The sequence below is a fragment of the Scophthalmus maximus genome, chromosome 7 (genome assembly GCF_022379125.1).
Source record: "Scophthalmus maximus strain ysfricsl-2021 chromosome 7, ASM2237912v1, whole genome shotgun sequence".
Taxonomy (NCBI): domain Eukaryota; kingdom Metazoa; phylum Chordata; class Actinopteri; order Pleuronectiformes; family Scophthalmidae; genus Scophthalmus; species Scophthalmus maximus.
The window spans coordinates 12,863,719-12,889,713 of record NC_061521.1 but is presented as its reverse complement, the minus strand read 5'-3'; the positions used below and the strand labels follow the sequence as shown (position 1 = coordinate 12,889,713).

The following is a 25,995-nucleotide window of genomic DNA, read 5'->3' as shown; positions in this document are numbered from 1 at the left end:
CCAACCTATAGTGGCTAAAAGAACATTTAAAGGACAAGTGTGTAGGATTAGTGGCATCTAGTGTTGAATTTGCAGATTGCAATTAACTGTATACCCCATCCCTCACTCCTCCCTTTCCTGTTGGAGAAGCTATGGTGGCTCAGTGGCCTAGACACACACACACACACACACACACACACACACACACACACACACACACACACACACACACAGTCCTTGAATGATAAGAAAATAAAGTAGTGTACAAATAATGTTAAAGTTTAAAAGTTTTTAATTTTCTTTATTGAAAAAAAATCTTGTTAAAATGACAAAACAAGCATAAACGTGATAAGTATTAGTCAAAGCAGACACTGATGGAAACTGCTTTTTAAGAGTAAATACGTTTTGGTTTCTTGTCACTGACTGTAAAAGGAATCTGGAAAGTATTTGTTATTGTTCCTTCACATGTTGACGGTTTAATTTCATAAGGTGCTTTTTGCATTGCAAGCCAGTTAATTGTTCTGTAAGAGTTTGCCAGGAAGTAGAGATTAACTCAGTGTTAATGCAACAAACACTTTTCACTAGTGTGAAGGGCTCCAGATGATTGTAACGCATTTCTGATGTTACATAGGTCAGTAGTACAAAAACAGAGTCAGGCCTTCTTTCTCAGTCCTGTTCCCTCCCTTTTGTCGCTTTGTTCACGCCACCATCCACCAGGACAGCCAGCAGGTCTCCTTCAGCCAGGGAGATCCCGGAGTCATTTGGCGAGTTTTGCTGATTGGTTTCTTGTTGTGAAGATGCTGAAGTGGGAACTGTGTTCATGTTGTTGCTAAGCCCACCGTTGGCGCCTCCGTTGCTTGCCCTCATGTTGGCGCTGAAGTTTCCATTGTTACTATAATTAGTGTGACTTGTACCGTCCCATAGACTTCCTGTTGTGCCAGCGCTGTTGGTGCTTGTTGCATTAATGCTGCTAGAGCTGCTGTTGGGATTACTGGGATTTGCCGTGGCTGTTCGAGAGGGAGGAGTGAATGAGAACACCCGTTCCCCTCCGCTTCCTGCTGTCCGAGCACTCGCAGGTCCGGAATGGCTGTCGGATGTTGGGAGGTTGTCCAGAGTAAGGCGAGGAGGGGGAGGCCGGCGGGACAGGAGGCCGTGTCCTGGTCTGAGTTTAGATATTGGGCAGAGTTCAGGTGGAGGGTCAGGGAAGGAGAAGGTCGGGGCACCCTCACCATCTTCACTCAACCAGGGGAAAGCAGACGATGGAGGTTGGGGGACATGGGGTCCGGGGGTGTCAGGAGGCAGCAGTTGTGAGCCCACCATTGGTGGGGCCAGGGAGCTACAGCTGCGGTCCCACTCATTTTGGGTTCTCCGGGCGGGTCGAGGGCGAGGCACAGCAGGGGGCACGCAGTGGATGGGCGTTTGTGGGCAGCTGTAGAAACCTGGTCTCTCGTACAGGGGCATTGTGGAGAAGGCATAGTCTGGATCTCGCTCCTGGTTCAAAGGCTGGCGGACGTGACTCGGAGTCGATGGAGCCTCTGGATGCAGGTAGAAAGGGAAGCGGCTTAGGGGAGCTCCAGGGCGCCGGCGCAGCAGAGGGACCCGGGAGGAGCGAGGGAAGTTCGGGGACTGAACACCAAGGAGACGACCCAGCCCTCCGAGCAGTGGGGTGGAGTAGTTGGCTTCTTCGTGTTCTTTGATCTGCTCCAGATTGGACTGAAACTCCATCTCCTCCTTGGGAACACTGGTTCAGAATACAAAGATGGTTACATGATGAAGCATTTGAGAATCATGTGTCAGGAAATAAAACGATTACTGAACCTGATATCCAGGGCTGAGCCCATGAAGGAGGGTTTGCGGTGTTCAGCACTGGCAGCAGTATAGGGAGGCTGAGGTTTAGACTCATTCCAGTACATGTCTCTCTCAACCAGCGGCAGGCTGTCGTACATCTCATCCACAGACAACAAGGACACCTGGGACACAATGAAAGTCATGGTAGCAACAAGACCACCACAGTCTACAGCTTATGAAAAGCAAATAGCAAATAGTTTGGTTTTAACCTGCAGATTGCGATCAACAAGCCAGTTGGTTTCAAAATCATCATCATCTTCACCAAAGGGATTTATGAGCTGCTCGGCCACCTGAGACAGTGAGAAGAGAAGGCCTCAGCAATACAACTCAGAGGTGGACGAGAGGTGAATGGATAGCATTTCATTGTCGGATGGGATCGCACGATCACAATCCGATGTCCTTCACCTTCAGCCAACCGACGTAGAAGAAGAACTGCAACAGGGTGAACACAGGCAGGTAGAAGTCCAGATCATGACCGGGGTAACCCTGAACTGGATCCAAGAACTGACGACCGATCAGACAAGCCAGGAAAAAACTGTAGACCGCTACTGTCGCCACCTGATTCAAAAACATTCATCAGGTCTGGCCGCAACTGAAAATTGTTTTCTTTCGATTAAATTTCTAATTTTGATTAAACCGAGTTAAAGAATTTAAAGTACATGATGATTTCTGTAAGAACACAACTGTATTGTGTTGCAATAACCAGTGGCCTAATTCTGGCTCCGCGTCACGGTCATTGGCTGTGTTATTTATTTTTCGGACACAATCATTCAACTAGAGGGAAACTACTAACTACACGCTATATTTCAATAACAGCACACAGTGTACAGTATCAACGAAACCTGAGTATAGACAAGAGGCAGGCTGATCCAGTCATAACCGTACAGCTTCATACACTTTGCCCGTAAACTGTTCAACTCCTGGGCAGAGGAGAAAACGGGACATGCAGAAGCGTTTTAAAGGAAAATGCTTCAAAGTCAAGATTTTCTCAAAGTGACAACGTCCAGGCTCCTTTTGGCCTGCAGAGAGCACCTACAGTGAGAATGGCAGTGAGAGCCACGTCGTTGTTGATGCGACCCTCAGACCGAGCTCTCAGTGCCAGACTGACGAACCACATACAGGGAACCCAGAACTTGTTGTGAGGAGAGGGCAAGTCCTCCAGGTGCCGCAGCTCCTCCGGCGTCATCAAACCTGAGAGACAAACAGCATGGAGGTAAATGGGCGACTGTGGCTCAGGTGAAAGAGCGAGTCATCCACTAACCAGAAGGTCGATGGTTCAATCCCCAGGTCCTCCAGTCTGCGTGCCAAAGTGTCCTTGGGCAGAACACTTGACTTAAAATTGCCCCTGAGAGTTGTGACAGCAGTGTATGAATGATGTGTGATAGAAAAAGCGCGGTGTATTGAAGCACTGCACGAATGTGTGTGAATGTGACCTTGGGTGGTCAAAGTCTATATAAATATAATGCATTTACCATTTACCACAAGAGCAGCCAACATGATATCAACAAAGAAAACACTGAGGATGCTTGTTCCTGTGTGTCTAGTCCTGGTCAGTAGCCACACTTCAGTTCATAATCTCAGCCAACATGTATCATGTACAAACATTTCATCCACACCAGAGGGAGACACTGATTTTCATCTCCACTTCGTACCTGCCTGCACCAAATGCTGCATGGTGGGAAACCTCTTGTAGACCGCGGTGCTGACAGAGCGGTAGATGAGCACACCAGACAGGTTGGCGTATCGCATCAGGGTCCGGCGGGTCAGCCTGGAGGCCTCATCAACGCCACGAACATGACCACCCACTAATGCTGCCAAGCGGTCCGGCCAGGGGACGTTTTCAAACTGGCCCCACCAGCGGGACACGACCAAGGTCACATAGAAGCCTAAATAAAATAAAAAAAACATTTAAATGATTGAATTAGTGGCTGTCTTCAGTTTGAATAAGCTTTCAAATTCAAATGACGGGGTCGTTGAATTATTATAAAAGATGGAGGATCTGAGCAAGTCGGGATCATACAAGGTATAAGACAATCCGCCCCAACTCACCCAGCACGAAGGACACGGGGATGAGCTCTGCGTAGCGGTCACAGTATATCGACAGCTTCTCAAACAGCCTCCTCTGGTCATCACTCAACACAAACCTGGAGGACAGAACATCTGCTGGAGTGTCTTCAAGGATAAGTTAAATCACAGAGAGACCTGCGACAGGAACTAGTACCACACTCACTGTTCGAACACCGTCTTCCTCAGGTACAGCAGCAAACTGTTCCCACCATGACAACATGTTTCTCCTTTTTTACCAAGATCCTTTTCTTGTTATAACAACATATTTTGTGTTATTGTGACATATTTTTTCTCATTAACACAAAATATCTAATTAAATTTAGGTTCAACATGAAATCTTTCTTGTGTAGCATCATTAAAAACTTTCTGGTCAACATATCTCATTAGGGCAAGGAAGCCTTTCTCTTTATACAATATGAGTTAGTAAGTATTCATAAGGTGAAACATCCCTATGTTGTCTGAAAAAAACCCAAATTCAAATGATACTGATGCTGCTGAGAAAGTACATTGCAAACTTTGCAATAAATGATGTCCAATAAGAATTCACTTGCCGTAGATTATAACAGCGGCTCGCACATTGAAGATGTAAACAGTCCTTGTTATATCACAGCCCTAAAACCTCCATTAGATCTGACTAATCGGCCCAAGCCTTTATATCAGCAGATACTAGAAGCCAATAAGTAACATGAAATCGCATGATATGATTTAAAACCTGGAAATCCATTACATTGTTTGTCCACCACAGAGAGCAGTTTTCTACTTCTTCCTTAGTTTATAAATATCAATATCAAATGTAAATATCAGAACAGAACGGGTAACAGTCTCTTCCAACAGACATGAAAGATCACATTTGCAGTTCACAGGGTTTCCTCTTTTGGCGATTACCTATAAACAATACTGAAGAAGTAGTAGAGCACCGTAAAGATGATGAGCTCCCTGTAGAGCAGTTTATAAATGCTGCCTTTCCATCGCAGGAGCAGGTGAAAGAAGGTTCCCAGACCTGCATCAGCAACCCTGCGGGAGTACGTGACTGTCATTGCTGCTCGCTGGCCGACCTGCTGGCTGACTGTGGCCTGACATGAAGGAAACCACAGAGGTGTTGGTTTCTGTTCTTTGTCTTAGCTCAATGTCAGTGAACAACCTTGAGGCCAGTGTGGTCACACATCTGAAATTGTCGAACAAAACAAGACAAAACAGGAGGGTCAGTCATTTCAAATGTGTTTTCAACCGCGTTTTCTTCTTAATACTATAATACATATATTTGGATCTATACGACATTACTGTGCTGAGAAACAGATCATCTTTTCATTTTCCACGCAATAATTTACCTAATTGTACACTTCTAAAACACACCACGACATCTGAAGATGTGTTCGCATGGTTACAACAGACAATTACAATGTTTTTAGGGTCACAAAAGGTCAAATTGTACCAACTCAAACACAAGACGGTGAATTTGTGGTTACATACCACTGAATATGAAAACGTCTGGCCATCGTACTCGCCGTGGCTCGAGATGTGTGTCGGCAGCGTCCGGGGGGGAGAGTGTTTGAAAAAGGAGAGCAGGAAAAGAAAAAGAGAGCGAGGGACTCCCGCACCTCCGGTCACTTGATGTGTTAATCTGTTTCAGCAACAAAGATGCATTGTGAGGCCAGGTCCTGCTAATCTGAGCAAATCTGAGGACAGCAGAGCTGCCCCACTGCCACAAATAGGTTGGTTACAGGCATAATTGTTGGGTAGTTGATGTTACATTTTGGAAATGATCAAACCACGTTTCAGCAAATTCATGTACCATTTTCTTTCGTGTTTAACACACTTGTAATATATTTGTGCTGCTTGTGGTCACATTTGGAAAAAAAAATCTAAGCATCTTTCAGCATTTGATTGTGCAGAGCTTCTGATCAGGGGAGACTGGAGGAGACCCTCCCCCCTAGTGGAAGAAATGTGTACAGCTGAGTTGTTGCTGGTCAGAAAGCGTTAGTGATTAACCCTTCCTGTCTTACCAGACAACCAGCAGCAGGGCAATGCGGACAGAGTTCAACCTTCTAAACTTTGAATCTGGCGATGATCAAAAACCACCATTTTACAAAAACTAGGAATCTGTTTTGAACACTTTGGTGAGTATAACGTTTCTATTTTATTTTTGTTCCTTAATGTACAGGTGTAACTCTTTCAGACTCCCCATGTGTGATTACCCTAAGGTAAGTGTTTCCTACCTTTACTTATGTTTACACGGGATATCTCAAAGAAACAAATTCCTTGAGCATGACGCCTTGCAAAGAAAAGAGCCTGATGTCCTCTGTCTCTGCAGAATTCACAGAGGAAAGACGTTTGTGAGTTACAGTTTAGACACTGTAGAGGTCACGTCTTGTCTTGTGAGGTCTTTTAACTGTGAACTTTCTACCTTTAGTTTTCATGTGATCTGAAGTTACAGTCTTTGACTTTTTCCCTTTCTATATCTTAGGTGCTTGACGCCCACAGATATCGGGGTCATCATATGCCACTTGAACAACCTTACAAAACTAAATCTACACTGGGGATATCTAACAGTCTCTATTCCCCTGCCTGAGAGAGTCACATGGATGCTTTTGAAGGAATTCACAGCGTCCAGATTTCCTCCTCTCCGCCGTCCTCGGCTTCGTACAGCCCAGGATATGAAGTCCTCAAGGTGGGGAGCTCTGGAATAGGGGTGTACTCCTCTGCGGTCTTCTTCGGGACTCCTGATGCCCGGGGACAGCCAGCTTCCAGACAACAGGCCGGCAGAACAACTGAGGAGGAGGAAGGCTGTGCTGTTGGACGGTAAGTGTTGAATCCTTGAGCACTGGGGAATGGTGATACCTAACTGGGGTAAACATAGTGGTTTGAGTGAACTTCACCTTCCTACGCAGTAGAAGATGACATTGACTTAATAATGGTGGTTTGCTGTAGAGTATCAGCAAGGACACATGCAAAGATGCATGTATTCATATATTTATGCTCCCTAGATGACTCCCTGTATTGTTACCACAATCTGTAAAACGATCACTACCTTCCACCATCCATAGTATAGTTGAGACAGTTTGATTTTCTTCTTCCACTTAACAAAATGTTCGACCAACTCCAGTCCGTCACAATCACAGAAAGGCACCTCAACTTGTGAGTCAATTATGCACTGCTCCATCTAGCCAAATGTGCAAACTTTAGCTGACAAAATTCTATAGTAGAATTCCAAAAGTGCACGGCGTTATCACAGCTGTGTTTAAAGTGTAACAACCTATTGGTAAAAATGTAGTGAAGACAGAGCTTTCGGAGCAGAGGAACCTTGGCTGGAGTACATTCAGCCTGTGATCCCTCTGCAGAGTCAGATCGGGGCTTGTTTGGATTTTCATTTTGGCTGTTATTAGAGTGGTAGTAATGGAGAGCTGACAGGAAATGAGTGTGGAGAGATTCTGGGTGAGTGCCACACGGGCCTGTGGCTGAACTCGAACCAGGGATCATGTCGGTGTCAGTGTCTTAAACTGCTCCGTTACCACGGTGCCACATGATACGTGTGTCGACTCACAGGTTTGTTTTATACTTTAGTGAAGCTGTTAAAGAGATGGGAGGAGATTGGATTCACTGTGATAAGCGGAGCCTGACTGATAAAAAAAACCTGAAAATGTCATATATGTATATGTACATATCTGCTTTTGTTTGTAAATCATTCAATCATTGTTAGATTCAGTCAACAGTTATTAAGTTGAGTGTCACATAATTGCATTACAGATTAAAATTTTTGTTGTAAAGCAAAATGAAGGATATGGATTTTCCTTTATCTGATGGCTAATGGACAAATGGACAAAGTGGGCAACTGCTCTGGGGCCCAAGACCCCTCATGTTCACCGCCTGTGATTTGAGCCTACAAATGAGGTTAGTCTTAAAACGAACACTGCATCACATCGTACACTCTGACAGGCTCTCCATCCTCCATCTTGTGACCCTGGTCTCGTAGAGAGGGACTCAAATAGCTTTCTGTGTTTTGAGTTGTTAAATTCACAGCAGGCTGAGTATTATTATTCAATCGTAGGTAGAATTGTAGGGCTGCACCCAACAATTGTTTTTGTCCTACATCTGACAATTGTATTTCTTAACAATTGATTTATTCCTCAGCGTAACCTTGGTTTTTTTTAAATCAAAATTGCGATGCTATTTATAACTGTGCTGGAGTTTGAGTGTTTTTTTTTGCTTTAAAACACTCAAACGGTTAATTAATTATTAGGATGTTTGCCAGTTTATTCGCTGTCAATTCACTTGTCAAAACGCTACTCTATAGGTTGGGTGCCTGCCCGGGGAGATAATAATGAATCTTTCTGTTGGGGTTAACAACAACTACAACAACAACAAAAACAACAAATGTTGGATCCAAAGTTCTCCTGGGGGGCTGCAACATCTCACATACTTCGATGAACAGATAACAGATAGGAGGTGATTAAAAATGAGCCTGTCAGTGTTTGTGTACCTGCTTGATGTGAAGGTGGAGGTGGAGGTGGGCTGTGGCCCCGGGCGGTGGGAGGGGAGGGGGGCTCCGGGGACTGTGCCCGGTGAAAACGTTGGGAGTGGATCGTAGGAGTGGATCGTAGGAGTGGATCAAAGGAGTGGATCGTAGGAGTTGATCATTGGAGTGGATCCACTCGGATCATAGGAGTGGATGCACTCGGATCATAGGAGTGGATCCACTCGGATTGTAGGAGTGGATCATAGGAGTGGATCGTAGGAGCGGATCATAGGAGTGGATCCACTCGGATTGTAGGAGTGGATCGTAGGAGTGGATCATCGCAGGCGATCGTAGGAGTGGATCATAGGAGTGGATCCACTCGGATTGTAGGAGTGGATCATAGGAGTGGATCACAGGAGTGGATCATCGGAGTGGATCATTGGAGGGGATCGTTGGAGTGGATCCACTCGGATTGTAGGAGTGGATGATATGAGTGGATCATAGGAGTGGATCCACTCGGATTGTAGGAGTGGATCGTAGGAGTGGATCATAGGAGTGGATCCACTCAGATTGTAGGAGTGGATCATAGGAGTGGATCCACCCGGATCGTAGGAGTGGATCATAGGAGTGGATACACTCGGATTGTAGGAGTGGATCATAGGAGTGGTTCTTCGGAGTGGATCGTAGGAGTGGGTGCAGTCGGATCATAGGAGTGGATCCACTCGGATTGTAGGAGTGAATCATAGGAGTGAATCATAGGAGTGGTTCTTCGGAGTGGATCGTAGGAGTGGGTGCAGTCGGATCATAGGAGTGGATCATAGGAGTGGATCTACTCGGATTGTAGGAGTGAATCATAGGAGTGGTTCATCGGAGTGGATCGTAGGAGTGGATCCACCCGGATCGTAGGAGTGGATCATAGGAGTGGATCTACTCGGATTGTAGGAGTGGATCAAAGGAGTGGATCGTAGGAGTTGATCATTGGAGTGGATCCACTCGGATCATAGGAGTGGATGCACTCGGATCATAGGAGTGGATCCACTCGGATTGTAGGAGTGGATCATAGGAGTGGATCGTAGGAGCGGATCATAGGAGTGGATCCACTCGGATTGTAGGAGTGGATCGTAGGAGTGGATCATCGCAGGGGATCGTAGGAGTGGATCATAGGAGTGGATCCACTCGGATTGTAGGAGTGGATCATAGGAGTGGATCACAGGAGTGGATCATCGGAGTGGATCATTGGAGGGGATCGTTGGAGTGGATCCACTCGGATTGTAGGAGTGGATGATATGAGTGGATCATAGGAGTGGATCCACTCGGATTGTAGGAGTGGATCGTAGGAGTGGATCATAGGAGTGGATCCACTCAGATTGCAGGAGTGGATCATAGGAGTGGATCCACCCGGATCGTAGGAGTGGATCATAGGAGTGGATACACTCGGATTGTAGGAGTGGATCATAGGAGTGGTTCTTCGGAGTGGATCGTAGGAGTGGGTGCAGTCGGATCATAGGAGTGGATCCACTCGGATTGTAGGAGTGAATCATAGGAGTGAATCATAGGAGTGGTTCTTCGGAGTGGATCGTAGGAGTGGGTGCAGTCGGATCATAGGAGTGGATCATAGGAGTGGATCTACTCGGATTGTAGGAGTGAATCATAGGAGTGGTTCATCGGAGTGGATCCACCCGGATCGTAGGAGTGGATCATAGGAGTGGTTCTTCGGAGTGGATCGTAGGAGTGGGTGCAGTCGGATCGTAGGAGTGGATCATAGGAGTGGATCCACTCGGATTGTAGGAGTGAATCATAGGAGTGGTTCATCGGAGTGGATGCTCTGTCATGTGACCTGTGAGAGGAGGCAGAGCAAACTCACGGGGGGAGACACACTTTTCTTTGCCTGGAAATAAGAAACACGCAGCTGAGAGAGAAGAGCGATGAAACATATGACTGGAAAATCGCAAAGCACAGTCAGTGTTTGACTTGTTTTTCTTCATCTCGATCGTTTGGTTCTTTTTTCCTCCTGTGACCGACCGACCTGCTGCTGCTGTCGGCGGACGACGTCAGCGTCCGCATTCCTCCGCCGGCTGAGATTTAAAAGGGCTCGGATTAGTTTCAGCGAAACCAGCAGCTCAGTGTGAACAGGGTTTGTTCATTTAACAACAACATCATCATCATCATCATCATCAGCAGCAGCAGGACACGGAGGGGCCGAGGTGTATCTGCGGCCCCGGACACCGAGGGGGTAAGGGCGGACACTGGGGGGGAACGTCTCCGTATCAGAAAAGAAGTTGGAGCTAACGACAACTAGCAGCAGGCTAACAGCGCCGCTCACCGTCCGCGGGGCTCTGACCTCAGACTTCCAGAGATAAAACAACTGCGAGCCGCAGACGCATGTGTGTTGGCAGCGGAGGGTCCCAGGCGGTGGCCCGCGGCCCCTCAGGCGGCCTGCTGTGATTCCACCCCCCACCACAGTGAGGATATGTTCTGATGGGATCACAGCTGTTCAATACTTCGGCAATTTGGACATTAGGAACTTCTTACTCGACATAAGATAACACGAAGACAGTTGCCAGTTTATTAGGAACACCCAGTGTGTCAAGAGCCCCGACATCCGCATGGAGTCTGTCGTAACTACAGTCAGATCCATAAGTTATCTTGGGTCAATATAAGCTTTGAACAGATATCATCCAGTCCTACGTGAAAATGATGACTTGGAGGTTTCGTGTTCCTCATCAAGGCGACTCCAAGTGCGTGTGACCACTTGTGAATCCATGACACACAGAACTTTGGGGAATCTCTCGCTCACACATTATAGACCGCTGTAGAACGACCTGAACCATAAATTACATCTGCAGTCGCAATTTAAATGTACACACAGCGACCGGCAGGATCCAAAAAAACAAAGTTAAGGAAATGTGGGGTTGTCAGTCATTGTCTTTACAGCAGCCCAGGAGGGAACATGGAATGTGTTCTGTCAAATGTCATTCTGATTTGTGTTTGTTTGTTTGTTTGTTTGTTTGTTTTTCCCGTGAAGGTTGGTAGATCTGGAGCCAGAGTCCAGAGTGGAGGGAGGAGGCCCGGCCGGGCCCACCTCGGCCAGAGAGCATGGCGGCCTCTCCCGGCTCCGCAGCTCCTCGCTGGAAATCAAAGAGAAAGAAATCAGAGAAAAGGGCTCGGAGATCCTCAGGGAGCAGCTGGACGCTGCAGAGAGGGTGTGTTGCAACCTACTTCATTCCGACGCCCGCGAAGCGTAGTTTGACCCTTAAAAAAGAAAGAGTTGACGATGCGAAAGTGCTTCCTCGTTAAACGCGATTGTGACACATTTGTCCGACACATTTCAGGAACTGAAACTGAAGGACAAGGAGTGTGAGCGTCTGTCGCAGGTCAGGAATCAGCTGGAGCAGGAGCTGGAGGAGCTGACGGCCAGTCTGTTTGAGGTGAGCAAGGGCGCCCTTTGACCCCGATGATGAGGGAGGTAATACTGTGAAGCTGCACAAGTCCTGATCAGAACAGTTTGCCTTGTCATAAGTGCAAGTTAACAAGTTCAGGTTGATATGTGGAAAAACTTGTTAGCAAGGGTCAACAGAGCAACATAATCATACATTTGGAGTCGTGTTTATGTCCAACATTCACTCACTTTTCGGTCTCCACCAACTCTTGAGGGAAGTATTTTTTACTTTAGCAACCAAAGGCTCCACTGTATTCAGCAGCTAGTTGCTAATGTTAATCTTTCCGTCAGGTGATGCTGGGCGGGGAGCGTGCAGTCAGTTCATCAGTTTTCCCTGAAAAACAACTGGCTGCCTCACCGAGGGTGAAACAAAAGAAAAAGTCAAGTCATGGGCACTGAGAGAGTGTGAAACGCAGCATAGAACCGAGGAGAACTGCAGAGTCTGATGATGATTCTCTGGGTTCATCGTCAGAGCTGAAATGAGAGTTAGTATTGGACCTACCTGGTTATGATCAGATTTTTGAGTAAAACAGGACTACACACAGATTATAAGAAACCTGGGTAACCACGTTATATCCAGAATATGATCAAAACCAGAATAATGGGGTTATTGATGTGCATGTGAACACACTCATGGTTGTGTCTTGTGCTCGGTTGTTGAGTGGATACTTAAAAACAACTGTCTCAAAGGGATTAATCATCATGTCACGGACTACAGATGTGTGTTAATCCACTCCACTACAGGAAGCTCACAAGATGGTGCACGAAGCGAACGTCAAACAAGCCGCAGCACAGAAACAACTGAAGGAGGCTCAGGGGAAGGTGTGTGAATTTGCTTCTCTGCGTTTCAGTTTTTCCAGTTAAAACTTGACGATGAGACGCCTTATGAATTGGCCTTTTGTCCCATTATTTCCACTGAAGCTCCTTAACTTCTCATCTCTGATTTGTCTTAAAATAGGTGCCATTTGAAGTGGGTTTTTGTAATCATCAATAAAAGGACACAAGTAGCGCTTTTTACATTTTTTTCTGTGTCGGACTCCCAGATTGACGTTCTGCAAGCAGAGGTGACGGCGCTCAAGACCCTGGTGTTGACATCCACACCTTCCTCGCCGAACCGCCAGCTGCATCCACAGCTACAGGCGTCAGGAGCCAGGGGGGCGTACAAACACGGCGGCGGGCACGTCCGCAACAAGAGCATGAGCAGTGTCTTTCCATCCTCACCTGGAAAACTAGAAGCTTCTTCACTTTCCATTCAGCCTGTGGCCAAAGAGGACAGAGAGGTATCCTGAATGAAACCTCGCACACTCTCTACTCCCTTCTCCTAGAAAATATATTTCTGCATTTTTTGGGAATTGTGCACTCTCTTTTCCTATCACTTATTCCCTTTTCCAGTTCTCCTCATCTCGTACCTCGACTCGAGTTCTTCTGCTTTTTTGTATTTTCTCTTCTCTCGCTACTAACCTCTGCCTGACTTCCTCTCTGTCTCTGGTGTGTCTTCCTCTCTCAGCCTGCTGTTCCTGCTCTCCTCTCTCTGATTCTCTGCCTGGTTCCTGGACAGTCTGTCAGTTTGACCTATGACTCTTACTGGCAGGAGCGGGGAGAGGGTTTAGACACTGACAGCAGACAGGTAACTGCATCCCCTCGGCCAGGCTCCGCGGAGTTTTAGCTTTAGAGTGTTGCTGGATCTGTTTTCTGTAATTATCTGCATTTACAGGATAGTGAGTAAGTTTTTCCTGTACATAGTGAGTCAGCATATTTTCAGTTTATTTTCACATTTTATTTGGTATGTATCTCTTTTAAAATGGAATGTAAGAATTGAAACAGTGTCAGAAAGAGTTAGTCTCTGCTAATGTGAATGTTTTTAATGGAGAGTAGACATGTTATTGTGGAAATGTTTACATCCGTAATTTAATAACATTTTTGACTTTAAAAATATGTGGGTTGTGCTCTTTAAGCAGCTGAAAGTTTGATTATGAATCAGCGTCATTCCTGCCAGATGCAGGATTAAAAAAGAAAAGGGAATGCATATTGCCTAACCTCCTTATGCCTCATTCACTCACTTAATAATTATATTTGGAACATGCCCCATTGGCCTGGGCAAAAGCAGTGTGGACTTATTGCTCTACCAACTTGCAACTGCTATGATATTTGGTACAAATGCGGCCCTGTGGCTCAGAGTGGGTCGTCCACGAACTGCAGGCAGTTTGATCCCCGGCTACTCTTGTCCACATGTCGGATTGTCTCCTTGAGCCACTGTCGATCCCAGTGGGGAGGCCAGTCCCTCGCATGGCACACGTGTGTGAATGTATGTGAGAGCCTCATCCATTATATAAGTGCAGCTCATTTACGTATCCACTGGTGACCAGAGGGGGAGTCCTAATGGTTTCTTGACTTTTTCTCCAGTGCCACCTGGTTTTCACTTATTCCGTGAGATAAACTAACCTCTACTTGACACACATTTATGTCCCTGTCAGGATGATTTGTAATCACTTTGTTTGTCACTTCATTAAAAAAAAATTCTGCTGCATCATCAGGTTAAAATTTAAATTTGCCCAGTATTTGGGTTTTGCGAACAAATACTTGTCAGTTGTACTTAGTTTATATTTATAATTTAGCACATCTTTGTATGCTAATATGCCCAGGCAGTGGACACGGTGAACATAACTACTCAACATGCATCAAAGTACAAAGCATCAGAGCCGCTAGTTTGGCTGTAGATTCTTAATCTTCTTAAAATATGACTGGTTAAAAGTGTCTGTGGTGTAGTGTGGCTGCATGTAGTCGACACATCAGACAGGCATTTTAACCTGCGGGTCGTTTTCTGTTTGCAGATGGACTCGGTTCTGTACGCAGAGTTTTTGATGTGGAGGGAACGTCCGAGCTTAGACCGCTCCTCCGCCTTACTGAGTCGCATCTACAGAGAAGACATCGGACCCTGTCTCTCCTTCACACGATCTGAGGTCACAATCCCACCGTACAAATACTCCCGTGTCTGTCACAGTTCAGTGGCTGGAGTTACACGTTAACGTCATTGGTTCCTGCTCTCCACAGCTGTCGCAGCTGGTGCAGAGCGCCGTGGAGAACAACTCTCTGACCATCGAGCCCGTGGCCATGTCGGCGTTACCGATGGTGAAAGCCTCCGCTGTTGAGTGTGGAGGCCCCAAGTGAGTTGTCACGTCTACATATTAACCATCATCCTCTCCCCTCCGTCACCAATCGCTGCTGAACAATGACAAAAGTCAACACTGAAAATTCACTCTAGTTTGGTTTTGGTCTCTCCACTGATGATTTATGGTCACAGGCTTTTCACTGTGTATCTGAGAGGTGTTCAATCAACGGGGCACATTTCTAATCACTGTCTTCTGACTTCAAAATCTTTCTTTCCAGTGGCTTTAGGGCAGCAATAGAGACGTAAGTCCTCCCAAGAACCAATAACCTGTCGAACTTTTCACTAACACAAACTACCACCGCATGAATTTTAAATCTGCCTGTTCCGACATCTGAGAAGTTGTTAACAAACCTGTTAATAAATGACCCAGATGGGCTGTGCACGTCTGGGTGCACATTAATGTAACCTACAACCTTTACTCTGTACAGTGACTAACCACCTCTGATTGTGCACCTCTGTTTTTTGTGCTGTCTATTTTCCCACCTGGAATGTGTTCTCTCTTTGGATACCAGGGTTTACATTTTGATAAAACCTTACGAAACGCAAGTCATGCTCTGTGTTTGCTGTGATAAAACAAAGGCCGCGTGTCTCCGTGTGTTGAAGCTCGATTGTCTGATCAGCTGATCTTTCTCCACTCTTAGAAAATGTGCATTAAGTGGCGTTTCGCGGCTCTGTCGACATCGCATTAAACTGGGTGACAAGGGGAGCTACTATTACATCTCTCCGGCCAGCCGAGCGCGGGTAACTATCGCCCCTCTGTGACCTTCACCAGACACGCTGCTGCTCCGTGCTGCTCCATGTCACCTTGTGCTCGTTTTTACCTCTCTAGATCACAGCAGTTTGCAACTTTTTCACCTATATCCGCTACATCCAGCAGGGCCTGGTGAGACACAATGGTGAGATCAAATCTGTTTACACTGGAGGTATTATGGCATTTGTCTTGTTTTATTGACATGTTGTGTCTCCTGTTGTTGTTGTTGTCCCTCTGCCCTTCTCCAGCGGAGCAGATGTTCTGGGAGGTGATGCGGCTTCGCAGAGAAATGACTGTGGCCAAGTTAGGCTTCTACCTCACTGACCAGGGCTAGAGGACCTGAGGGGTCCACTGCAACACCGAAAAGCACAATCCCAGGACCTGGATTATTCAGCTGTGACTGAGTTTAACTGTGGTAACAAAGGTCTCGGACCAGTTTTTGTTGAAGAGGTTGTACGGCACTAGCGCTCCAGCAGAGGTCAACTGACAAGGGAAGCCGAAAATATTCCAGTGCCACTTTTGGATATGCAATAAGAAAAATTTCAATTGAACCAGCACAGCGAGAAAGACATAGAAACAATTTCAAAGATAGCGTGACTTCAAGATATGTAAAATATTTTCCTCCGTTATACTGCAGGCCTCCATTAATTCTCTCCACAAGTGAGGACAATATTTTTTTTTATTGTGTGATCTCTGAACCTCCCAGGTGGAGTAAACACTTCTGATGTTAACACAATAGATTCTTTGTATCAGGTTTCTGGCGTTAGTCTGTTTGAAAGATGAGCACATGACGAAAGCAGCCGAGAGGGTTTACTTGGTCTCTTACCTCAAGTGTTACATGCTCAGATGACTTTATGTGGGATGTAAGACATATGACATTGACAATGTCCATGTAGTTTCCATAGAACAATGATTTGGGTTGTATGCTTTATTTTTACATCAATGTAATGATCAAACAGCCGAGATGTTTCGTCTCAGCTTGGCCTGCATGTTGCTGATGCACTCTTGCAATACCTGTTCCAGAGGCCTTGTATAAAAACACAAAATAGAGTAGAAAAACAGTTTGGCATTAGCCCGATCGTAAGAGAATCAGACATATTGTTGATGAATTGTAAAACCTCCACATTCAAAATAATGACAGCTTTACAATGTATACAGGAAATAAACAAGCTTTAATACTTATTATCACAATATGCAAAGCTAGTCTTGCACATCCGCAATGAACAGTATGTACATTCAGTATAAGCCATAAATGACCTTGCATGAGTACAGCACATAGCCATATTATGCATATGTTGAATATTGGCTGTACCTCGTAGTAAAGATTTAGTACTAGCAATGATCAGTTTTTACAGAAAACAGTCTTATGAAGGTAAAAAATGAAGAATGTCGTGTCTGAAAGTGCAATAACTGTTTCTTCGCATCGTCAGGGCTTTAAGGTTCTTATCCTGGCCATTAACTGTGTCTTCCAGTGTGAAAAAATAAAAACAAGGCATTGTAGCCTATCACCTTTGTACCATGTGATTTACAGGTCCTGTGTATATAGTCCTGATTTCAGCACAGCCTGAGTGTTTGGGAGTGATGACTCATCATACAATTGGATGACACGGAGAAGTGTTTTTCTCAGGACAGGTTTGGTTTTGAAATTAAGGTCAAAGTCTCTAATACACACCCACAGTTGCCTAACAGGTTTTTCTGAATCAGGCTCATGGATACTGAGGAAATCCTGAGACCGTGTCCCGCTCAGAGGGGCTTTAGGGTCTGGAAATCAGTTTTATTTTGGCGCAGACATTCCAGAAAGATTTCAGTTTCCGGATTGAAAAGACTTTTGTAAGCTTGTTATTCTGTTTTCGTGACCTCATCGTACGGATTATAATAGAAATCACTAAATAGTTCTACTTGTATGAATGAATGAGCACTACTGTCTTTCAGGTCGGAGTGACACAGAGTGTAGTCAGAGGAAAAACGTTAGCATCATGTTGTCACAAGGAAAAAAAACCCCGTCTCCATATCTACAGAGGTCAACAACCGGGATACTCATGTAAAATATTGATTTGTTCAGCCGTAAGTGTGATTATAAATTAACAATACAAAATATCCTGATGCTGTAGTCACTTAAAAACATAAAGATGATTCAGAAATCCACAAATAATTATTTTTAGGTTTTAAAATATATTGAGTACATCAAGATAAGTTTAACATAGAGAATAAAAACTGACCAAAAGCTCTGGAATGTTCGACTAAGTTTGCCCTTGGCAACATGCTGCGGTGACCAACTCTTCTTTCTTGGGGAAATATCTGCAAGAAATTTATACACATTTATATTTCACTTTAAAGCCACTGTTATGTTTCATTATCTTTCAGTGATGCATGGACAGGTTACCATAATATTCATTTTACTTGTTAATTCACTGAGTTTATATGGCTTTAATATTCAGGCAACGCACAGAATGTATTTGTGGTCTCGTCAACAGTTCTATATTTATTTGTATCTCAAGAGAAGGAGGTGTCTGAACACTGAGTAGATGCTCCAAAGATAGGATTTATTTATAACATTTGTATGAACATGTGGTCCATTAAACACCTTCAGTGACCTACCTTTGATAACAGATCATGATCATCACCAGCGCGGCCACACCACCGATAACTACTATTACCGTAGTGACAATGGAGATGGCCAACAGCGAGGAGGGCTCTGGATCAGTGCACACACACGCACACGCACACGCACACACAGTATCAGAAGAGATAGTCAGAAATGTTGTGCACATTTCAGCAAAGTGAGTTTAGAATTAATTCTGTTTTGAAGTATATTTAGCACAACATATTAAACGGGCAGAAGATGGGGCGGCATCTGAACCAACCTGAGCAAATAAAGGAGCCTGGTTTGTTGAAACACTCCAAGTTTTGTGGACAAGGAGAAATCTGCTCTTCACATTCATTGATATCTGGGCCAGTCAGAAATAAATCAATGAGAAATGCATTGTAATGCAATGGGACTGGGCAGTTATTCTTTATTATTGCTTTTATTGAAACTGTATCATGAAATATGAGTGTGTAGAATAAAACTTCAGCCTAAAATGTTAAGAATAATCCACATTTTGGGAGTTTTGGTTCAGATATGACTCTACATGATATCAACTATAGCCATGTAGTTTAGACTTTGCACCTTGACATGTTGGGGGCGCGGGGCTCCACCGGTGGCTGACTGGATCACAGCTGACAGATGACGACCCCAGTAGCTTGAAGCCAGAGTGACACTGATACAGAATCACAGAGTCACAGAGCAGGGAGTACCCAGATTGGATCCTGGGTATTGGACCACAGCTGGGATCTGGGAGAGAGGTCAGTCACAAAAACAACAACAACACAAGGGTGATATCACCCTCAACATATTTCTCTGTCCTCACTTCCTCACCCGTGTCTGGTTCCTTCCAGGGTCCGAGGTCGAGGTGGGGGATGAGCGGGTGGGAACAGGTCAGCATGTCCCCAGGGCTCTCGGTCCGTGAGAACGGGTTGGCGGGGACGAGGTTGATGTGGCTGTTATCGCAAATGATCCGGGACAGGGACACGCCGTGGAGGTGTCTCCTCTGCGTGCCGGTGAACACTCCCTCCCTCTCCCACCAAAACCTCAGAGGACAAAGACAAATTGGACTTTCTCTGCTCGCCTTCGGTGTAAAGTCACATTGTCAGATCAGTAGATTATCAGCCGCAGATATAATTTTACCTGTCTCCATCCCTCAGGGCTCTGAACTGTTTGGCCAGCAGGCAGGCCAGGAGCGGACCGACTCGGCCTCCGGGCAAAGCGGGCTCGGAGATGGCCCCCACCCACACGTCGATGTTGTGGGGCGTCCCGTACAGGAGCTGGAACTTGTGAGCCAAAGTGAAGTTGCCCAGGATTTCAGCCAACTCTGATGTAGAGTTGGGAACAGAGAGGCCGCAGAAGCTTCGCCACGAGCCGTATCCTGAAGGGACGAGATGAGACAGACAACAGGAGTTTACTGGTCATTTAAATGTAGGGGGCACTTGTCTGAGATACATAAGAGCATTAGGACAAGGCATTAGGAAGAAAAATAACGTTATTCTTCTCCATTTTGCAGAAGTGCGGTGAAATGTATGTATAACCAATGAATAAAAAGTAAAGAAAATAAAAAGGTTACTTTTATCTGAGGCTGTTTCAGAGATTACGAGCTATGGTGAAAGAACACTGATCACATGATGAGAGGTGTCCTGCCTCAGCCAAACAGCCCCTGTGGGAAACCCTGAGCTTTGAGGGCACACTTCCACCTCAACGATAAATATCGTTCACTCACAACAGCTCGTAGACCAGCAGGCGTCAGGAGTGCTGACTGCCACACATTCCAACATCTGGAACATTAAAAAATCCCAGATGTAACTGATTCTGTTAATAGTGGCTGTGTTCCACTTAGCGATCCAAGTTCTGGAGGCCTGGTACTGCGCATGTTGTATATAGTAAGAGTATATGAGTATGGAGTAAGAACACTCTGCAGTGTGAACCTGGGATACAGCAACTCTCAGGATTACTGGGACACTTTATTCATGTTTCTTCTGCTGTGACAGGTCAAAATGTCTGTTATGGAAAAAAAATATTTTTTTTCTCCATGTGGTAAATTAGAATTGCAAGTAAAAGTATTTTAAACCACAAGGTAATCGTGTGCCACAATTAAACTCAGAGCTCGTCTTGGGTAGCAGGATATCAGGGGGGAAACACAGATACATCCAGATATAGCGTGGATGTCACAGGGGAATGTTTCGTGGTGAACACTGGCGAACCAGTAGGCCGGCAAGCTACTCGCGTGGATGAAGGAGGAGTATTTAAGTAACCGGTTTTTATTCTACTTCCGTGTTCACTGTACCAGCCTTGGTTTACTATGTCGGCTGAAGCCTACATAATTGAACCAGACTCTGCTGTCTTTGTTGTTCTTCCTTACCTTTTCTGATATTGAATTATTGAAATTATTGGATATTTGTAAGTTGCGGACCGTCACCAAAAACAATCAGGGCCAATAGACAAAGACTTTCTGCAACATTCACCACTGAGTCTGTTCTTTCAGCTTCACTTTTTTAAACTACCAGGCTTTTAGTCATTTCCGTGACTATGTAACTCTGTGTTGTGCGGCAGGCTTTAGAAAGCTGGTACCAGGCAAGCCGTGGTCTCGGCCCCTCTGGAGGTTGAGGGCCCCGAGATCCAGAGGCATCCCTCCCTGTGCCTGAAACAGCCGCTCAGTCAGCTCCTCCACCATCATCTGACCTGGAGTCTGCAGCTTGGCTGGAGATAACAACAGACCTCGCAGCACAGGGTCGATACCACCTGAAAACACCAGGAGGGAAAGACGGACAGAGACAGAACAGATGAGTAGACCGCATTTGATTCAAGCACAGTGAATGACAGCTTTCTTCTTTACCTTCCTGCACGACCCTCCAAGAGGCGAACAGAGAGTGATGCAGAGGCAGCGGGGGATGCTGGGAGTTCGTGGTGTATCCTGGTCCCAGCCTGCTCACCACCGGCTGCACCGTGACGTGGGCAAAACGAAACGCAGCGGCGGCAAAGACATTTGCGATGCTGGGATCCATTTGAGGATCGTAACCCTCGTAGGGAGGCATGAGACGGGACGTGGCGACGTCACCGAGGACCTGCGGCAGGTAGTGCTCCCAAGTTAGGATCTGGAAATGAAACAAAAACAAGGAGGCCGGTCAGAGTGCTGGGGGTGCTCATGTCAGTAGAGGTGGATGGATGTTTACTACCTGATGAATGGCTCCCATGATCTTGCGGGCCTCCTGGTAGAGAGTGTCCGGGCTCCAGTGGGGGTTGAGCATGTGCAGCTCTTCGACCAGCCGGTTGTGCTCTCTCAGAAAGAGCGTGTGCAGCGCGATCATTCCCAGATGCTCGTTGGCTCTCGAATCACCTGTGGAACATTTACGATAAAACAACTGAACAATCCTTGATACTTAAGTGCAGAAAACTGATGAATAGCCACATTTACTCACCTGCTTGAAAACAGGACGTGGCGTTCTCCCGGTGCGGGGATCTGTCCGATGCCCCCGAGGTGGAGGAGTTTCGAGGGCCGCAGGGGTCCAGGCGCGCCTGCTGTCGAGGCAGGTAGGGCATGAAGGGCAGCCCCTGGTCTGAGTGCTGGGAGTTGAGGGCCATTAAACCCAGAGGAGAGGAGCGGTTTCTCAGAGCGGATGCCACACCGGCGGAGCTGCCGTACACCATGCTGGCGTCTACAAAGGAGGTGATGGCGTTGAGCTGCTCCCTGTGGCGTTGGGGTCGGTCTCCTGCGCCACAGCTGGGAGCAGATCGGAAGAAAGGCATGCACCTCTGGACACCACTACGGCGATCTGACGGAGGGATCTGGGAAAGAAAGTTTTCATTAGTAAAATAGTGACATAGGTACATTATTAGACATTAGACATTAATTTGCCATTCACATTAATTTGTACTTTGCACCTACAGTTGTGTTACTTTGTCACTCTTTTTATATAGTCAATTATGCATATGAAGCATATTGGACACAAACATTTCTTTTAAGATGAATAAAGTTCTACCCTCTTATAAAATGGAAAGTATGGTGATTAACTCAATCTGTGGCTAAAACTGTGATTAAAGTAGGGTCATCATTCTCTCTAAGGTGGGAACATAATATGAAATAATTTTTAAATTATTAAAAAAGAAAATTATTTCCCCCTTTACCTTAGATAACAAAGAACATCAATTTCATCAATTTCGCCAATGTTTGACTTCAAGTCACTTTTTTTTTAATCAAAATTTGAGGGACACCTTATTTTGGTTCCGTCTTCGTACATTGTTTCTTGCTGAATACAAACAATAAGACTATCTAACTCAACTAACTTTTTATTATTTCCTAATATTTGTTAATAACTGGCCAAGTAAGAGCATTTCAATTCAACAGGGGAACAAAACTGCAGCGGATATTGAGAACCTGTATGGGGAAGCAGGGCGTGTCCCGGCTGCAGGTGTGAGTGCAGTCGGCTCCGGTCCTGAAAGCAGCTGTACTGGGGCTCTGAGGCGTCAGCACCACGTCGTGGTCGATCCACTGGCCCCACTCCACCAGCAGGTGAGACAGGGTGGAGTCCAGAGAGATGTTGTCGTTGTGCGTGAACAGCACCTCGTAGGAAACCAGCCGCACCTGGACAACAGACGACAGGGTGAGGAGTGATGGGAGCTACGGCTGACCGAGTGCAGCTGCAGGACTCTTACTGGAGGCAGGCTGACGTTGTGGTAGGTGTGCTCCGGGTCCCAGCCTCGGGGCATCCCCCACATGTCCTCATACTCAGGAGACAGCCAACGGGAATAAGGGATGTTTGCAGCGCCCCATCTGGGGTGCTGTCTGTACAGGACATGACATACTTACCAAAAAAAACCCAACAACAAAGTCTATTCAGAATAGTTTTCTTTGTCCTTCGCGTTTGTCGTCTCTGACCTGTTGTTGCACTCTCCTGTGACGGATCTGTAGCGCTCAGACAGACAGTCGCTCTGACAGCTGGGTCTCTGCAGCTCAGCGGAGCAGCCCGTCACCTGCAGGAGATTGTCCACATCTCCTTCACTCAGCAGCTCTGTGGGAAAACACAGTGAACAGAACAAGACCCGACTCATAAAGTACAAACATGCTCCTCTGTGCATTATTGTGTTGTTTTCTGGGACGCACAGGGAAACAATGACCTCTTTATTTTGAACCTGGATCTAACATGTTTTGGAAGGTTGATCTAAGGACAGGCTTGATGATAAGTCAAGAGTCGAATCAAACGTTAACCTCAAGAAACAATGTAATTAAAAAACATTCATCTGTATCCTCAAACATAGAAACAGAGAAGATGTAAGGAGGGCTAGTATATTACTACGAGTCATAGTAATAGTAATAGTGCTTGTGTTGTAACGCTGCTGTTCAGTACCATGAGAGTTGGGCTGCACCATAGTGTGAGTGTAGACCATCTCCCTGATCAGCTCCACTGTGTTGTCCAGCAGTTCCGCAGCCCTGATGTGAGTCCTGGTTCTGGCTTCAGTGTGTTTGAACTGAGCGAGCAGGTCACTGGGTCTCAGGGTGTCCTCAGACAGGGACTTCTTCCCCCTGGAAACAACGAGAGATGAATTGTTCGTTCCAACACAAAGCTCCATAGAGGTGAAATGGCAAATTGTGCTTCACAGTCGCTCAGCTTTGTCTGAAATAATTCCTTGAGAGCCCCAGGACGATTTACCTTTCACTTGTGCGAGCGTAAGCAGCATCAGTGAGCTGAATCGCCCTCTGAAGAGCCTCCTTCACGAACGCTGACCCCAGGTACACAGTTCCTGAGATCACCACAAAGGAAGGCGACGGTGTTTGTTAAAAAAAAAGACTCCCCCGTACACCTGCCATTTTAAGAAATAATCAATTTGAAATCCTACCTGTGGTGTTTCCGAATGCTCTGTTCAGTGAAGCACGCTCAGGGAAGGAGAGAAGGACAAGAGCCAGTCCAAGCAGAGACAGGGACACCTGAAACCAAAGGACCCATCCGACACGTCTCCAGAAATATGGTACGTTATTCTGTTGAATTAAAAAGAGAAAGACAGGAACTCACCATGAATGTTCTGTCCATCTAGAGCACTAGAAGCGATTCAATCTGTGCAGAAAGAATTTACCTCAGGTGTACACATCTGAGCACGCTCATAGTATCTCACTGCTGCGCTGACCGGGGCTCATCTTAAGAGCCAACAGGGGTGTGTGTGTGTGTGTGTGTGTGTGTTTGTGTCAGTGTGAGTTTGCCTCCGAGCGTGGAGGTTACCATTTATGCACTGGCAGCAGGGCCAACAGGTATGTGCAGAATCCCCTTATCTGTCCTTCTGGTGACAGGGAGGCAACATCAAACACTGGACTCACTGCCTCGACCTAATAACCTTTCAAATCAAATATATTCCTCTCCTCCTGCCCATGATGAAAACCTTCCGTCATATTTGGATCATTTCAAATAAATTAAAGAGCACAGGGAATGCTTTAGTGGACAACAATCAGATTCTGTTGAAATATTGGATGTCCAAGCAGCGTGCGGGTACCATTTTGGAATATCTAAATATAATTTTACAATAACACGTTAAAGTCCAGTATTCTGAGAACATTTCTATTACAAGTGTGTCTGTGTCTTCTTTTGGCTCACCAGTTCAATCTGATTTGCTCAGATTGGGGCCGAGGACACAGGGATTCTGGGAAATGATGAGGAATTTGGAATTAGATTAAAAGTAAGAAATGAGATCAGACAGAAAAGTCCCAGTTGAATCTGTCTCCAGTGTATGAGTCCTTAACACTCTCGATGTGAAGCGACAGGACTTCCCTCTGGCCGCTTTCTTCCCTTTGATGCTGCAGGTGTGTGATACCATCGAGTGAGTCATCTGCCCCATTTCATTAGGTTGGTATTAATATTATCTCTGCTCACCCACATCACCCATCTTCCACTGTTGACGTCCAAGATCTGAACTGTAGAAATCTTTTGTTCACATTGAACCTGAAACCCACATTTTGAAATGGATCATTTCACCCACATCACAAAAATAAAAGTTCCTCTACTTAAACCTGATGGTTTCATCAGCAAATTCAATATTCCAAAATGCAAAGATAAGCATATGCATAAGGGATGAAACTATTACCAGTATCACAGTAAGAACCATGGTTAAATTCCAAAGGGTTTTAATTACCATGATTACTACTTATTTTCTTCTTCTGTTGGATTTTCCAGCGTAACTGTGACATTATTTGTCTGAAGTTCAGTAAATCGTTGAACTCATATTCAATGTCTAATCATTTCATGTCATCAACATCAGACGATGGATTTGTTAATATATCGTTGTATTCTTCTCACATCACATGCCTTGTTCATAATGGTTGTGTTGTGTCATATGCACATTTGATATACTTATTTTAGATCATGATCATTTAAACCGGCACTAAGGGAAGTATTAATTGCAAAAACATTTAATTTGGCAAACTAAAGCCTTAATGTTGCCTATTTGGTGTTGTGTTATTATTTTTCTGAATGATAGTTATTATTCTACTATAAAACATGGTGAAATTACTTAAGTTTGTATATCAGTCATTTTAGAACATTTTCCGCCATCATACTGATAACCGTGATCATTTTTTTCACTATGATCATGATATGAATTCTTCACACTGGTTCATGTACAGTAGAGAAGCAGCTCCGCAGAGATGATTACAGTCACGCTCATGTGAACTTTTAATTTGATGGTTCATATGGACAGTTTTACAATAAAAAACATG

The 25,995-nt window shown here is 45.4% G+C and overlaps 3 protein-coding genes across 9 annotated transcripts; 1 reads left to right on the top strand and 2 right to left on the bottom strand.

Moving 5' to 3' along the window:
• Window positions 1-263: 263 nt before the first annotated feature.
• best1 (bestrophin 1) lies at window positions 264-6,360 on the bottom strand. 2 transcript variants are annotated; one of them, XM_047333272.1, is made up of 11 exons: window positions 6,111-6,360; window positions 5,365-5,515; window positions 4,780-5,059; window positions 3,877-3,971; window positions 3,480-3,713; window positions 2,864-3,018; window positions 2,670-2,747; window positions 2,233-2,385; window positions 2,037-2,117; window positions 1,798-1,949; window positions 264-1,720 (listed from the first exon to the last, which is right to left on the bottom strand). In XM_047333272.1, exons 3-11 carry the CDS (start codon window positions 4,929-4,931, stop codon window positions 646-648), a joined length of 2,175 nt encoding a protein of 724 aa, XP_047189228.1. In that variant the 5' UTR covers window positions 4,932-5,059; window positions 5,365-5,515; window positions 6,111-6,360; the 3' UTR covers window positions 264-645. The 2 variants fall into 2 exon arrangements, with proteins under 2 accessions (XP_047189228.1, XP_047189229.1); XM_047333273.1 differs by lacking the exons at window positions 2,670-2,747; window positions 6,111-6,360 and having other exon boundaries at window positions 5,365-5,490.
• Window positions 6,361-6,472: 112 nt separating this feature from the next.
• Window positions 6,473-17,211, top strand: rab3il1 (RAB3A interacting protein (rabin3)-like 1). Of its 6 annotated transcripts, none has more exons than XM_035642405.2 (12): window positions 6,473-6,693; window positions 11,373-11,550; window positions 11,680-11,775; window positions 12,531-12,608; window positions 12,830-13,066; window positions 13,294-13,413; window positions 14,618-14,746; window positions 14,838-14,950; window positions 15,174-15,197; window positions 15,597-15,696; window positions 15,785-15,838; window positions 15,955-17,211. In XM_035642405.2, the coding sequence occupies exons 1-12, from the start codon at window positions 6,473-6,475 to the stop codon at window positions 15,976-15,978; spliced, it is 1,374 nt and encodes a 457-aa protein (XP_035498298.2). In that variant the 3' UTR covers window positions 15,979-17,211. The 6 variants fall into 6 exon arrangements, with proteins under 6 accessions (XP_035498298.2, XP_035498296.2, XP_035498299.2 ...); XM_035642403.2 differs by having other exon boundaries at window positions 15,785-15,851; XM_035642408.2 differs by lacking the exon at window positions 6,473-6,693 and adding an exon at window positions 10,896-11,085 and having other exon boundaries at window positions 15,785-15,851.
• On the bottom strand, window positions 16,431-25,200 carry epx (eosinophil peroxidase). Its single transcript, XM_035642374.2, has 17 exons — window positions 24,305-25,200; window positions 24,132-24,219; window positions 23,945-24,035; window positions 23,642-23,817; window positions 23,173-23,305; window positions 22,950-23,079; window positions 22,672-22,878; window positions 21,716-22,082; window positions 21,473-21,633; window positions 21,133-21,391; window positions 20,868-21,038; window positions 19,434-19,671; window positions 19,125-19,336; window positions 18,876-19,040; window positions 18,571-18,654; window positions 18,305-18,401; window positions 16,431-18,004 (listed from the first exon to the last, which is right to left on the bottom strand). The coding sequence occupies exons 1-17, from the start codon at window positions 24,320-24,322 to the stop codon at window positions 17,947-17,949; spliced, it is 2,655 nt and encodes an 884-aa protein (XP_035498267.2). The 5' UTR covers window positions 24,323-25,200; the 3' UTR covers window positions 16,431-17,946.
• Window positions 25,201-25,995: the final 795 nt, after the last annotated feature.